We start from the raw sequence: 15,992 nt of genomic DNA on the forward strand, positions 1-15,992 counted from the left end.
GAAATCTCCCACTACAATGCATGTAAAAGTAACAATCTAATGGAACTATGTGCATAATTTTACCCACTTAGAGGATGGGCAATTTTCAGATAGGTGATTTACGTGCATAAAACTTATTTTACTCTTAGAAATCTCTTGAAATATGCCCTCATAAAGTCCTTTTCATCCAAATTCTTTTTATAAGAAAATGTCTAGTGGCACTATAGAAATGATAAATAGCTGTAACAGTAGTAGTTTTAATTTCATATCATAATATATGAAAAATAAAATAAGAATCCAAGCAATTTAAAATGCTGATGGCGGTTTATAAAATTAATGCAAATTCTATGTGTATTTCATATAGCACCAGTATGATAAGATGGTTGAAGAAAAAGATGCAGAACTAGGACTTTGTAAGACACAGGAGCAAGAGACAATTTCAACAAAAGTATCTTTGGTAATATTTGTGTTACTGTACAAATATGTATTATACAATTAAAACAATATATCTGTTCCAAAATATTCCTTGTTTTGTCCTATCTAAGTAATTTACTGAACCTAACAGTACTTTCTCCTTTTTTTGTATACACTGAAAAAACAGCATGAATCAAGTTGTCTATACTTTGGTGAGCAAAAGACAGAGAGAATAGACTTTCCTATTCTAAAAGTATATTTTATTGGGCAGGCAGGCTTGTTTGGTTGTGGATGTGGTTCTTTGATGGTCCTTAAGAGTTGTCAGCAGTAGATGATATTGATATGGATGGGTGTCCATTGTTCCCTGTATGTATCCAAATCAGTTCAGACTCCTGGGATTTGCCTCCCTGCCAGCAGATGGAGACAAAGAACCTTTCACTGACACTATACATAACCCAGTGTGCCACCTGTAGTCCCTCAGGATATTTCTGTCTCCAGCAGATGAAAGATGGTGTTAAAACCTGCAGTCTGGAATATATATATATTAAAAAAGAAAGAAAGTAAAAGAAGAAAAAGAGAAGAAATCTTCGTTCCTCCCAGGGGTGGATTGTTAGGTCCTGGTGGGGCCATCCTACCTGCTTTGAGGCAGATGAGCAGGAGGTTGTGACCTTTGATCGTAGCTTACTCCGAGATTCCGTAGAGGTGTATATCTGGTGGTCCAGATCCCTCAACCCCCACGAGGCAGCATTGGTTCCGCTGTCATCTCTGCATTTCGGGTCCCATCTGAGCAAGGAAGTATTGAATTTCTGTTCCTCTTGTTCAGGGGGCTCATTATAGCAGAGGATGTAGATTTAAAACTTATTTTAATTAAAAAAAATAAATAAATAAAACTAGCAAGTGTGACACTGTGTACATCCCTGGTGGGGAAGGTACTTCAGAAGAGCCCAGCGCTAGACCAACGGATAAACAAGCCTCGCGGGTGATGGGGTCTAGCACTGAAGCTTTCCCTGTCAGCGCAAGAATGGCAGCCATTTTCGATTCTCTAGCATTGTCGGCAGGAGAGGCAGAGAATCTCCCCTCAACTATCACCAGTGGTTCCTGTCACTCCAAGGAGGAGTCTGTCTAGTTCTGGTAGAGGTCTACTGTCTGTTTTAGTTTCCTTATGCGCAAAGCTTGTTTAGCAGATCAGGCAATGGGAAATGCTGGCTCTCGGCCCCTGTCTCCAGGGATTCTCGGCCGGTCAAGAGTCTTGAACTGTTGAGAAGTTCTTCAGGCTTTTGTTAATTTTTGGTGCCTAAATTTACAGAAGGTTCAGGCAGACTTTGCTTAGCCATGTGGTAGGCCGCTGAGGTGGTTCTTCTCCTATGTGCGTAGGTGTGTGCGGGCATTCTCACTGCATGGAGGTTGCATGCGTGGGAACCCATGCGCGTATGTCTGTGACCTAGACTTAAGCGCGTATTTGCATAGATACTTGTGCGTGTAAGACTGCAACCTAGATTGGAGTGCGTATTTGGGTGGATACTTGTGTGCATGAGAATGTGACCTAAACTTGAGCATGTATTTGCGCAGGTATTTGTGCGTATACGACCGCAGCCTAGATGAGCATGTATTTGTGCATGTACTTGTGCATGTACAACTGTGACCTAGTCTTGAGCGTGTATTTGTGCATATCCTGGAGGGATGCACGCATACGCCCAGGTGGCAATGATAGGCGTGCAGGAGGCTGCCTAGAGCCAAAGTTCAGGAGTGTTAGGCACTGGGTCAAACACATCCAAGCCCCTTGCTATCTGTAAGGCTTGCCATCTGAGAGCAATTCAGTCCTCACTCTCTTTCCGTTTGTGTCAGCGCTGTTTAGATGCTCAAAGCGATTTGACTACTACAGCTTTTGCCCATCCCCTCGGTCTATGGTGTCTCTGAAGTGAAGTGGTGTGGCGTGGAAGGCAAGGCAATGGTCAGTTCTCCTCCTCCCTTGTTCCTGATGACAGATGCTTCCCCAAAACAGAAAGGTTGAAGAGAGCAAGATTGGGCCTGTGGGCTCCAGTATAGATCCATGCTCCTTCTCCTGGGTGGAATGTTTCCAGGGCCTGCAGACCTTTCTGCAAGGGTGCCAGCAAAAGCGAAACAACCTACTATGTAGGGATCGCATGCTCAGGCTTCCCATTTGTCAGTCACAGTGGGCAAACGCCACAGAGAGGCTGTCCTTGGTAATATTCAAACAGATGTGGATCATGAGACATTGGAGGATTCCGATGGGGAATTGGTTTTCTCACCTCTAGAAGAGGGAGAAATTACATTTGATTGAGAGCCACATTGGACTCTGCTCAGATTTTTTTCTTTTTTCACAGAGATTTCTTGCTGAGTTTGTTGTACTGTGGAGTGGTCCAAAGAAGGAAGGTAAGGCATCTAAGGAATCAATTGCACGGTGGCTGAAGGACAATCAAGTCGACTTACATTTTTAAAGAGCGCCCGGTGCCAGGGAGTTTAGGGGTGTACTTGAGGTGTTTTCAGGCAACCTCGGGCTGAGTCACAACAGGTGTCTCCGCATGAAATTTGCAGGGTGGCTACTGGGAAATCGATGCACACTTTTGCTAAGCACTATCACTTGGATGTTGGAGCTCCAACTTCTGTGCGCTTTAGTGAGAGTATTCTATGAGCGGAACTCTAGGTCCCACCCAAGTTAAGGGGAACTTAGGTGCATCCCAGGAGTCTGGACTGATCTGGGTATGTATAGGGAAAAAAAATTGGTTCTTATCTGCTAATTTTCATTCCTGTAGTACCACAGATCAGTCCAGAGATCCACCCATTTATTGGGGGGAGAGTCCACCACTAGTACTGTCGCTTTGTATATAGTGCGGAGTTGTTGGAGGTTTTCAATGTTGTTCGCTTATGTTAAATTTGAGAAACAAGTTTTCCATTGTCTTTTTCGGCAAGTTTGCTTTCCCCTGGCTCATTGGAGGGGAGGGAGTTTGCTTAGAAATTTATGGTTGTTGCTGTCATTTTGGCTTAGGTACAGGTCAATACTGAGGGACTGCAGATGGCACACTGTGATATGTGCAGTGTCAGAGAAACTTTGTCTCCATCTGCTGGTAGGGAGGCAAAGCCCAGGAGTCTGAACTGATCTGTGGTACTGCATGAACAAAAATTGGCAGGTAAGAACCAATTTTCCTTTATAAAATTTCTCTCATGTATAAGAGACCGAGTAAATCAATTCCAATCATGGCCTAAATCAGTGGTCCCCAACCCTGTCCTGGGGGCCCACCAGCCAGTCGGGTTTTCAGGACATCCGCAATGAATATGCATGAGAGAAAATTTGCATGCACTGCCTCCAAACATGCAAATTGTCTCTCATGCATATTCATTGTGGATATCCTGAAAACCCGACTGGCTGGTTGGCCCCCAGGACAGGGTTGGGGACCACTGGCCTAAATAATCAAAATTTAGATGTAAGTGTAAATGTTAATAACACAACTGAAGCTTCATTCTCTGTTAATACTAGGCAGTGACCGAGGTAACTAACTGGCTGGATATGACCAGGAAGTTATGTAGTATGCATATATGGAATCTAAGTATCTGATTTTTATAGAGTGATTTTTAACAGTGTCTCAAGAAAACAATAATTGAATTATATTTTATGCATTTTTAATATGAAATCAATAACTTTGCTGTTCCTATTTTTGTCTGAAACTCATTTTAGGAAATTGAGCTGTCTTGTATCAAGAAGGAAGTTTTATCTCTTAAGGAGCAACTTAAAAAAGAAATTGAAGAAAAGGTATGACATGTTGTCCTGAGAGGTTTATGTGGAGGAGTAACCTAGTGGTTAGAGCAGTGAGCTGCAATCCATGACATCCAGGGTTCAAATTATGCAGCTATTCTTTGTGACCTTGGGCTAGTCTCTTTACTCTCCATTGCTTAAAGTACAAGCTTAAGGCCTTATTTACTAAGCATTTTTCCCAGAGTTCCAAAATGGGAGAAAACCTTTAGGGGTAGATTTTAAGATATGCGCGCAGGTGTAAATGTGCACGTGCTACCCGGCACGCACACATGTACGCCCGATTTTATAACATGCGCAGGCGTGCGCATGTTATAAAATCGGGGGTCGGGGCATACAAGGGGGTGCACAATTGTGCACCTTGCACGCGCCAAGCCACACTGCCTTCCCCCGTTCCCTACCCCACCTTCCCTTCCCTTCCCGTACTTCCCCCGCCCTTTCCCCCATACCTTTTTCATGTTTTCTTTTGTGTTTTAAAACTTATTTCATCCCTGGGACTGAAGTAAATTGTGCGTGCTGGCCAACTGCCAGCGCGTGATCCCCGGCACAGCGGCAAATGGCCGCTGTGCCGGAAGCCTCTGGCCCCTCCCCTTTTTGCAAGCCCCAAGACTTACACGCGTCCCGGGGCTTTACGCGCGTCACCAGGTCTTTTGAAAATAGGCCCGGCGCGTGTAACCTTTTGAAAATCTGGCCCTTATTGAATAAGCCCCTGAGTTTGTAAGCCTACTAGAGACAGGGAAATATTTACAATACCTGAATGTAATCTGCTTTAAAGTAGCTGAAAAGCAAAAAATAAATAGCTCCAGATAATTGAAAACTAGCTAGAACAGTCTTGGCTGTATCACATTGTATCTGGAGACCTACATTTCCAGTTTTCTTAAAGCAGTATACAGCTTGTGGTAGGATGAGGTTTAAAACGAGAACCAATAGCTTGTTCCTGATGACCTCCAAGAGCCATCTGGAAACCCTGTATATGTAAACAATATTAGGAACCTTGCATACAATATTTAAACTATTTAATCATTTAAGTAAAGACAGATAACTCCCTGCTATTAGTATGCTTCCAAAATAAACCTCCACAATGAAAAGGGAGAACAATCTAAAAAGTCTAGTTGACTAACAAGCTGTATACCATATCAGTGTTTTTGTCTTATGTTTTAGTTTATCTTAAGTTTTTGTTTTTGTTTTTTTAATGATTTTGTATATGCCTCTTTTTTACATTTTTTGATTGTGTATGTTACATTGTTCATCGCCTAGGTCTTTTGTATTAGGCGATTTATAAATCCTAATAAATGTAAATATATATATGTTTTAACAAATCAACAACTTGACCATATTTCTCAGAATATGTAGAGAAAAGAGACAGTGAAAGTGGTACAGTCTAAAAGTGTGTAATTTTTCTTGATCATAATAAGAAAATTCTTAACTGTAATGAACTATATATCATGTATGTAAATTTTTTCTTCAACTTTTCCCCAATTTTTGCCAAATTATCTTGTTTCTAGTATTTGCAAGAGCAATTAATAGGTAAGAAACTGCTCTCTGTTGAGAAAGCTAACAATAATAACAGGGGGGGATATGATAGAGGGGGGATATGATAGAGGTGTTTAAAATCATGAGAGGTCTAGAACGGGTAGATGTGAATCGGTTATTTACTCTTTCGGATAGTAGAAAGACTAGGGGGCACTCCATGAAGTTAGCATGGGGCACATTTAAAACTAATCGGAGAAAGTTCTTTTTTACTCAACGCACAATTAAACTCTGGAATTTGTTGCCAGAGAATGTGGTTAGTGCAGTTAGTATAGCTGTGTTTAAAAAAGGATTGGATAAGTTCTTGGAGGAGAAGTCCATTATCTGCTATTAAGTTTACTTAGAGAATAGCCACTGCCATTAGTAATGGTTACATGGAATAGACTTAGTTTTTGGGTACTTGCCAGGTTCTTATGGCCTGGTTTGGCCTCTGTTGGAAACAGGATGCTGGGCTTGATGGACCCTTGGTCTGACCCAGTATGGCATTTTCTTATGTTCTTATGTTCTTATTCAAAACTGGCCCTGTAAGTAACTTAGCTGGTTACAACTAATCCAGCTAGGTTATGATGTTTCTCACAGAACAAGCAGGATGGTAGTCCTCACATATGGGTGACATCACAGGATGGAGCCCTGTATGGAAAACTTTTCTATCAAAGTTTCTACAAAGCTTTGACTGGCACTGGCACACTGAGTGCACTGAGCATGCTCAGCCTGCAATTATCCATGTGAACCACAGGTGTCTCCCTCAGTCTTCTCACCCATATGTGAGGACTAACTTCCTGCTGTCCTGTGAGAACACCTGTTACAGGTAAGCAACACTTGCTGTATTCAGCTGAATGGAGAAGTCACTGAATATACACGTATATATTCACAACTCCATTCACGTATATATCCACAATTCCATTCATAAGCAAGCACTTTCGACTGCGGGTCCACTCCATTGGAATTCGCTTCCCCCAGGTATACGCCAGGAACAATGCCATCTCTCCTTCAGAAAGAAACTGAAAACCTGGCTGTTCACACAAGCTTACCGTTAAAGGATCCTTTATCAACCAACATTGACTCTCACCCTCTGATCTCTTCCCTAACTCCTCCCCCCCTCCCCGTCTTAGTCCCTGCCCTGCCACCACCACCCCCTGCTTACCTCCCCATGTTTTCCTCCATCCACAAGATTTGTTAATAATCGCCTAAGATAAATCTTCAGCTGAGATCAATCTAGCTGTTTATGTCTCGCTACTCTATTGTTTTCATTGTTTTTCATTGACTATTTTATCACTCTCCAGTTGTTATCGTTTAAAAATCTTTCCTGTCCTCCAGCTCCCATGTTTTCGCTCCATGTTTAATGTAACTTTACCTTCTATATAGTTGTTAATTGGTTTCCCCCTGTTCTATTGTAAACCGATACGATAAGACCTCGTCTTGAGTATCGGTATAGTAAAATAATTTAAATAAATAAAATAAATATATGTGCACTTAGCAGGATAAGTCTAGCCGGCTAAGTTTAAACCTGCTTTATGGGGTGTCTAAACTTACATGTATACTTACAAGGCTAACTCCAAATATCAGTAGCTATACGGCTAACTTGCTCTGCCCAGTACATGACTACTTTTTGTGCATGAAACCTTTAGCCATATAAGGGACCTATATGGCTAAGCGGCAGCCGCTGAATGTAGACTTCTCCAGCTAAATAGCTCTGAATGCGCTTTGAATATTGGGCTCAGGAGTCAACTTTCAAACCTATCCACAGTACAGAATATACAAATATAAGTGTATGTGCAGAGATTAATGCTAGTATTTTCTGTGGGCAAGCATCACAAGATTACCGGCATGGTTAAAACATGAGGTGAAAGAGGCTATTTTAGCCAAAAGATCTTCATTCAAAAATTGGAAGAAGGATCCATCAGAAGAAAATAGGATAAAGCATAAGTATTGGCAAGTTAAATGTAAGACATTGATAAGACAGGCCAAGAGAAAATTTGAAAAGAAGTTGGCCATAGTGGCAAAACCTCACAATAAAAACTTTTTAAAATATATCCAAAGAAGAAAGCTTGCAGAGGGGAGTTAGTTGGCCCATTGGATGATCAAAGGGTTAAAGGGGCACTTAGAGAAGATAAGGCCATTGCTGAAAGATTAAACAATTTCTTTGCTTCAGTGTTTTCTGAAGAGGATATTGAAGAGATACCCATTCCGAAGAATGTTTTCATGGGTGATGATTCAAATCAACTGAACCAAATCACAGTGAACCTGGAAGATGTGGTAGGCCTGATTGACAAACTGAAGAGTAGTAAATCACCTGGACTGGATGGTATACACCCCAGGGTTCTGAAAGAACTAAAAAATAAAATTTCAGACCTTGTAAAAATGTGTAACCTGTCATTAAAGTCATCCAATGTATCTGAAGATTGGAAGATGGCCAATGTAACCCCTATATTTAAAAAGGGATCCGGGGTGATCTGGGAAACTATAGACCGGTGAACCTGACTTAAGTGCCGGGAAAAATCATGGAAACCGTTATAAAGACTAAATTCACAGTTGGAGCGCACTGTTAGCCTACTCTTGGACGCGCATTTTCCCTTTCCCCTTATTCAGTAAGGGGAGGAAAACGCGCGTCCAACCCGCAGCACCTAATAGTGCCCTCAACATGCAAATGCATGTTGATGGCCCTATTAGGTATGCGCGTGGGATACAGAAAGTAAATGTGCTTTTCTGTCACCCTCCGACTTAATATCATGGCGATATTAAGTCGGGGGTCCTGAAGAGTAAAAAAAGTTTAAAAAAAAAAAAATAATTTTGAATTCAGCCCGTGGCTGTCAGGCCGAAAACCAGATGCTCAATTTTGCCGGCGTCCGGTTTCTGAGCCCGTGGCTGTCAGCAGGCTCAAGAACCGATGCCGGCAAAATTGAGCGTCGGCTGTCAAACCCACTGATAGCTGCTGCTTCTGTCAAAAAGGAGGCGCTAGGGACGCGCTAGTGTCCCTAGCGCCTCCTTTTGCCCGGATCTACTGCCGGACCTAATTTAAATACTGCATCGCGCGCACCGGCGAGTGGCCGGTGCACGCACCAGGAGAGCGGGCATTTGCCCGCTCTCCCACGGACTTTACTGTATCGGCCTGATTGTTCTACAGTTGCTCAATTAAGCTTTTTGTTTACTTGCTTGATCCTATGCTGGTTTTGTTGTTTTCTGCTTTGACAATAGTTATATTGAAGGGCTGTAGGGTAGGCTCTGTCCTCATATAGGATACCCTTTCAGTTTTGGTCTGTCTCCACCTGCTGGAAAGGATGCTCAACCCACGGTCTGGACTGATCTGTGGTACTGCAGGAACGAAAATTAACAGGTAAGAACTAATTTTCCTTTCTCCCCCTCCTTGTGATGGGCAATGGTAGTGTGCATTCAGTATTGCTGAAGTTTTCATGCCCTCCCTAATGAGAGGCTCCATTGACATCAAGCACAACTGCAGCAGAACTGGAGTGAGGTCTGTGGACGTCATGTGAAAAATCACCTGAATGTCATGGGAACACCTGCTACTGTCAATGGTCAATACAACAACGAAAGATTGCTTTTACAGATTACAGGTCCTAAAACGACTTAAACCTCTCTTATTCTTCCACGACTTCAGGACAGTCCTCCAAGCGCTACTGTTCGCCAAAATAGACTACTGCAGCGCCCTTCTACTAGGACTCCCCAAATCCACTACCAAACCTCTGCAGATGATTCAAAATGCGGCAGCAAGATTGTTGACCAGTACCAGCCGCTACGAACACATATCACCAATTCTCAGGAACCTACACTGGTTACCAGTAAATTACAGAATTCTATACAAATCAATCACCTTAATCCATAAAACCATCCATCATAAACTTCAACTTGACCTGGAAATACCTTTCAAACTCTACTCCTCTAACAGACCAACTAGAGACATTTACAAAGGCACTCTTAATGTTCCCCCCACTAAAGCCACACGCCTCGCTACGACCAAAGACAGAGCCTTTTCGATAGCAGGCCCTTCTATTTGGAACAGTATCCCATCAAACCTCAGACTGGAGCCAAGCCTTTTAACTTTCAGAAAAAGACTTAAAACCTGGCTCTTTCACCAAGCCTTCCCTGAACCACCAGACAATCACTAGTTGGCCTTCATTCCTACCTGGTCTGGCTCTCCGTTTCTCAAAGAAAAAAATAAATGGACTCTGAGACATTCAGGTTAAAGTACCGTTCTTAAGTTTATTAACTTGTACACGCTATGGTAAAATTACTTTTACTGGCCTTCTTTCCAGCTTGTTGCAAGCTTCCAAGTTCTCGCCCCCTGTTGATTGTAACTTTGACTTATTCCTACTTATTGTTATCTTTCGTTTACGTGAATTTGTTACTCTAGTTTTCTTTTTTTCCCTTTGTTAAACTGTAAACCGATCCGATATGGTAATTTACTATGAAGGTCGGTATAAAAAAAACTGTTAAATAAATAAATAAAATAAACATTGGCATGGGAGAGCTGGCTGCAGATACAAGAGCCCCTGGTGCTGACACTATGTGGGTGGAATATGTTACCGAGGTAGTGCCCTGAATATGATTCCCTGCCTTAGGTTTTGAAACCAATGAAGCTTCCATTGCAGCATGGAGGAAGCTTGTAAAGCTTCACCAGACCCAGGTGGAAGACAGGCAGAGGTTGGCTACTCCAGTTTTAGCCAGTGTATCTTAGAAGGCTGTGGGCTTCATCCCAAACATCAGTGGCCTGGGATGAAGAGCTTGTAGCATGAGGCACCTAAATATCTGATAGCCTTGATTTTCTCTTAACCTGAGGAATAAAAGTGAATGTCCTCCTTTTTGTGTTTCCTTTTCCCTTTACACGAGCCCTTGGTCTCAAGAGACAAAGACATAGGATTTATTATGGTCTGAAAAAGTTCTGTAATCTCAATTTTTTACTGTTTTAATGTCTTGAGAGCCATAAGTAAGCAAGAAGAACAAGTAGTTATTTATTTATTTAAAGGCTTTTTTATACCGATATTCATGGGAACATCATATTGGTTTACAGAGAACTTCAAGTAGTACAAGAAACAGGGGAGGAGAACAATGGCGCAGGGTGGAACAGAATAACGAATAACGATTACAATGAATAAAGTGATAAGGGATCGTAACTAATATACAAGAGGGAAACTAATATTTACATGGTATGAGGTACAGTGGTGATCAGAAATCATATATAGGAGTATACTCGAGGTAATAAGGTGCAAGATTAACCATTAATGATATTTGGTTTACGAGGGATACTGTACAATATATAGGGTATAAGAGGACAGGGGAAGGGGTGAAGAATATGACAGGAAGGAGGGGAGGGAAGGAGGCGAGGGGGGAGGAAAAAGGGTGGTGGGGGAAAGGGAGGGAGGATGGGCTTTATTCAGGGTATGCCTGTTTGAAAAGCCATGTCTTTAGCTTTTTTTTAAATTTCTGGGAAGAAGGCTCTAAGTGAAGATCAGGGGGCATGGAGTTCCAGAGGGCGGGACCTGCAATAGAAAGGGCTCTTTCTTTTGTGGGAGAGAGGTGTGTGGTCTTGGGGGAGGGGGTGTATAGGCAACCTTTGTAGGCGGATCTGGTGGGACGGTTGGAGGATAGGAAGTGTAGGGAGTTGTCGAGCCAGTGAATATTGTCAGTGTGTAGGGTTTTGTGGATAATAGCATTTTGTAGAGTATACGAGAGGAGATAGGGAGCCAATGGAGTTCTTTAAGGACAGGGGTGATATAGTTGGATTTACGGGTGTTGGTAAGAATTCTAGCTGCTGCATTTTGTAGTATTTGGAGGGGTTTGATGGTGGAGAAAGGGAGGCCTAGGAGTAAGGAATTACAGTAGTCCATTTTGGAGAAAACAGTTGCGTGGAGGACTGTGCGGAAGTCATGGAAATGGAGGAGGGGTTTGAGTTTTTTTAAGAACATGCAGCTTAAAGAAACAGTCTTTCCCTGTACATACCCGGATCAGTCCAGACCATGGGTTGAGCTTCCTATCCAGCAGGTGGAGACAGACCAAAACTGAAAGGGTATCCTATATGAGGACAGAGCCTACCCTGTAGCCCTTCTGTATTTGTCTGTCTCCAGCAGGTGGAACAGCTCACCCTGTGGTTCTCTGTTGTCTTCTAGTTCCTTTTGGGTATTTTTTCTTTCTGTGTGTCTATTGTTGTTTGGATTAAGCAAGTATTTACGCTTTATTAATTTAAAAAAAAAAAGTTTTGGTTGTGTGAACTCTGTGGATCCTCTCTACAGGAGACAGTCCCTGTCTCCTTGCTCTTGCAGGGGCCTAGAGGGGCTTGGCCCCTTGTTTTATATAGCCTAGGCTCCCTATTCTCGGTGGTCCTCGGCTGCAGGGGTGGAAATTGGTGGTGCCACTCACTCCCCCTGTTCAGCCCTTCTCTCTCTCTCTCTCTCTCTCTCCTTATACTTGTCTCCCTTCACTGGGATGCTTTGACTCTGAAGCTGCTGCCAGGGCCGTTTTTCTCACTTGTCTGGGGTTTAAAAAAAAAAAAAAAAAAAAAGTATTATAAGGCAGGATCAGAAGGAAAGCTCCTCTGCCTTACCTATTCAATTTGCAGCCTTTGTAAAGCTTACTCTATGCTTATGGCCAGGGACACAAGAACACTTTGACTCAGTAAAAGTATAATGTATTTTTATTAATCAATATAAGTGTTCTCGGGAGATGCTGGGTACTGGGTGCCCTTAGTCTTACAAACTGACCAGCATCTCTCTGGATTCAGGAAGTGACCCTTGTTTTATAGATAACATTCAAATACAGGAAAAGGATAGAAGGTTCTAGAGATTTGCATGACTGCCCAAAGGATCATTTACATAAGTTGTAATGTCAACTGCATGATAAAATCATCGCTAACTACCCTGATTGGCTTCCCAGGATGTGTAGCCCATTTCCCATGGCTCTCTTTGTTCTGTTAAACTCTTACTGGACAAGACAATCAACACGTCTGTAGTCATGTTGATTACAAACTCCTGAGAATATTGCCTGAAGCTCCCCTGTGGTTTCTTCTTTGTGACTCTATGAATAGACATCACCTGTCTGGTGCCAGCTTGCCTGCTTCTACAGATATCCAGGGACATTCTGTAAGTCACTCAGCGTCCATTCAGCCCAGGCAGGCCAAAGACACGCAGAGGCTTCTGGGGATTTCCTTCTCCATGTTTGTTTTCTGTTCAGGCATACTTCTCACCTTAGAGAGAGAGTTAGGAGCGTGCACAGTTCATTCTGTGCCTCCACTCCTTCAGCCCCGGCAGCTCAGCTGATTTCAATTGCTGCCCCTCCTTCACCTCGGGGCCATGCCACGATCTCCTCTGTGCCTAGCCTGTGGGGATTCCTCTGTCCATCTTTCTCGGGAGGGACTCAGCTCTCGATGTTTACCGGGGGAGGGGGGGGGGGGGGGGAAGGTTCCTCTGAGTCCCCAATGCCCTCAGGACCCCGAGCCAGGCCTCCCAAACGCTTAGCTGCGCCGTTCCCAGGCCGTCAAACGGCGGGAACGGCGGCCATTTTAGGTTTTTCTCCTTCTTCTTTCTCGGAGCAGCCTTACGTTCCGGACCTGATTTTTGCAGAGCCCCCCCCCCCCCTCCCCGATTTGAGCCCTGCGCAGATCCCCACCCCTGACCCCCCCCCCCTCCCGGAGGCGCTAGACCCCGTTTTTCCACTGATTTTGTGCTTTTACTGCACAAATCCTATTTGGCAAGTTTGCAAGAGAAAACAGCCCCCTCCCCCCCCGCCTCCCCTCCGGCTAAGGTCCCTCGACTCCCTGTTCCTCCCTCCCCTGCGGCTCCTGATGGGCAGGGGGCGATCCGGGTCTGCGTGGTTCCGGGGGCCCCTCCCCCACCATCTCCTCCACTGGACCCCCCTGCCTGCCCAGGATCCGGATCAGGACCCGGATTCAGCTGACGGCTCCCCCCCCCCCGGAGGGGGATGACCCCCGGGTTCTCCGTCTCTTCCGCAAGGAGGAATTGGAGCCTCTTCTCCCCTTGATCTCCCAGGAATTGGGGATTGACTGTCCCCCAGTGGACGAGTTTTCGGCAGCAATGCCAGCTTCCTCGGACCCGGTCCTGGCAGGGCTCAGGGCCCAGCATCCATACAAGTGCAAGAAGTGAATAAATTCCTGGTTGAATTTCTGGTAATAATATTCTTTTTTATTTCGGCAACTCCTTATTTATAATACAGGCTTTAAATGCAGGTCCCCCAACACGGTCCCGTGTTTCGCCACCCGGCTGCCTCGGGGGGGGGGGGAATAATTTTAACATGAATCTGAAAAAGCGCAAACATTCAAAAATACCAGGAAGGAAATTAGTACCGAACAGACTATAACAAGGAGGCGCACAAATATAAATATGTTTATATACAATGTTTTTGAACGTACCTGTATCAGTCTGGCATAAATTTTAGATGGAGTGCACCTACTGCGGCTTACCACTAAGTTTAAAAACGCTACCAAAGGGCGCGAAAATCACTTCCAAATGTTTACAGCTCTGTTGCCCAATCAATGTCGGCCTGGGGTGCCGACGTCATTTACCTTATAAGGACTCTGCAGCTGGGTATACCCATAGATGTCATGACGTACTGATATTATACTGAATACGCTACTGCTACCGGTGGTAACCCTTGAACGTCAGAGAAAATGATGCCACTCCAACTCACTGTTAAGACCATGCGGGGTTATTGTGTTTAAACGAAAAATCCATCTCTGCTCTTGTCGCAGTAAGATCAGGGAAAAATCTCCTCCTCTCAGGGCCCTGCCATGCTCCTTTCCCTTCCACCCCATGCACAAACTAATGTTCCTCAGGGAATGGCAGGCCCCCAAGGCGGGTCTTCGGGTCGGGAGGGCCATAGAAAAGCTTTATCCCCTCCCGGAGGAGTGTTTACAGTTACTGAAAATGCCTAAGGTGGACTCTTCTGTGACGACGGTCACTAAACATACTACCATCCCGGTGGTGGGGGCTACGGCCTTGAGGGATGTCCAAGATCGTAAGCTGGAATTCCATCTCAAGCGCATTTTTGAGATCCTGGCCTTGGGGGTTCGGGCGTCGATCTGCGTATTTTTCGACCACGCAGATCGCTTTTGTCTTGCGGCTTGGCTTTTGAACGGCGAAGGCTGAGACGGAGGGGATATGCTGAGGACGTCATCTCCACTATCTTGCGGGCTCGCAAAAGTTCTACTTCCCTTGCCTATGTCCGGGTCTGGAAGGTTTTCGAGCTGGTCTGCGAGGAAGCGGGCGTTACGGCACGTTTGGCTCCAGTCTCGCTAGTCCTCTCGTTTCTCCAGTGTGGCCTCTCTAAGGGTCTCTCCTTTGGCTCGCTCCGTGTACAGGTGTCTGCCCTAGGTTCTCTCTTGGGAAGCCTCGAAGGCTACACGGTTGCATCTCATCCGGATATTGTCTGTTTTCTCAAAGGGGTCAAACATTTGAAGCCACCGTTGCATCCCACTTGTCCCTGGTGGAGTTTGAATTTGGTCCTTCGGGCCCTCTGTCAGGTTCCTTTTGAGCCCCTTCGCCATGCTACCCTTAAGGACTTGACGCTTAAGGCGGTGTTTCTGGTTTCTATTTGCTCCGCCAGACGGGTGTCTGAGATCCAAGCGTTGTCTTGCCGCGAGCCCTTCTTACGTTTCTTGAACTCTGTGGTCTCTCTTAAGATGGTCCCGTCATTCCTTCCAAAGGTTGTATCTTCATTTCACTTCAGTCAGTCGGTGGAGCTCCCCGCGTTTTCTCCTACAGACATTGCGAGTCCTGGCAGGGATGATCTTCGCCGTCTGGATGTGAAACGCGTTCTTATGCGTTATCTGGAGGTGACTAATGACTTTCGAGTATCGTATCATCTCTTTATCTTATGGAGTGGCCCCAACCGGGGCAAACAGGCCTCTAAGACTACGATATCTTGCTGGTTGAAGCAAGCGATCTCATCGGCATACATCTGTCGGGGACATCCGGTCCCGGAGGGCCTTAAAGCCCATTCCTTGCGTTCTCAGGTGGCTTCCTGGGTGGAAAGCCAGTCGGCCTCTCCGCAGGAGATATGCAGGGCAGCTACTTGGAAGTCTCTGCATAATTTTGCTCGACATTACCGCCTTGATGTTCAGGCACCAGTTTTCGGTTCCTTTGGGCAACAGGTACTTCGAGCGGGACTGTCAAGATCCCACCCTGTCTAGGGAAGCTTTGGTACATCCCATGGTCTGGACTGATCCGGGTACGTACAAGGAAAGGAAAATTAGTTCTTACCTGTTAATTTTTGTTCCTGTAGTACCACGGATCTGTCCAGATGCCCTTCCCTTTCTTGTCTTCCTGTCCATTCG

The 15,992-nt window shown here is 44.6% G+C and overlaps 1 protein-coding gene across 4 annotated transcripts in view; it reads left to right on the forward strand.

The window, feature by feature from the left end:
- The window catches only part of SYCP1 (synaptonemal complex protein 1), a 345,552-nt gene that overhangs the window by 299,637 nt on the left and 29,923 nt on the right, over positions 1 to 15,992 (forward strand). For 3 of the 4 annotated variants that reach the window (XM_029573719.1, XM_029573718.1, XM_029573720.1), the window contains exons 27-28: positions 344 to 436; positions 4,088 to 4,162. In XM_029573719.1, the coding sequence (XP_029429579.1) occupies positions 344 to 436; positions 4,088 to 4,162 (168 nt within the window). The remainder of the gene's footprint in view (positions 1 to 343; positions 437 to 4,087; positions 4,163 to 15,992) is intronic. The other variant, XM_029573722.1, reaches the window with a different exon arrangement.

The sequence above is a fragment of the Rhinatrema bivittatum genome, chromosome 12, assembly GCF_901001135.1.
Source record: "Rhinatrema bivittatum chromosome 12, aRhiBiv1.1, whole genome shotgun sequence".
Lineage (NCBI taxonomy): Eukaryota > Metazoa > Chordata > Amphibia > Gymnophiona > Rhinatrematidae > Rhinatrema > Rhinatrema bivittatum.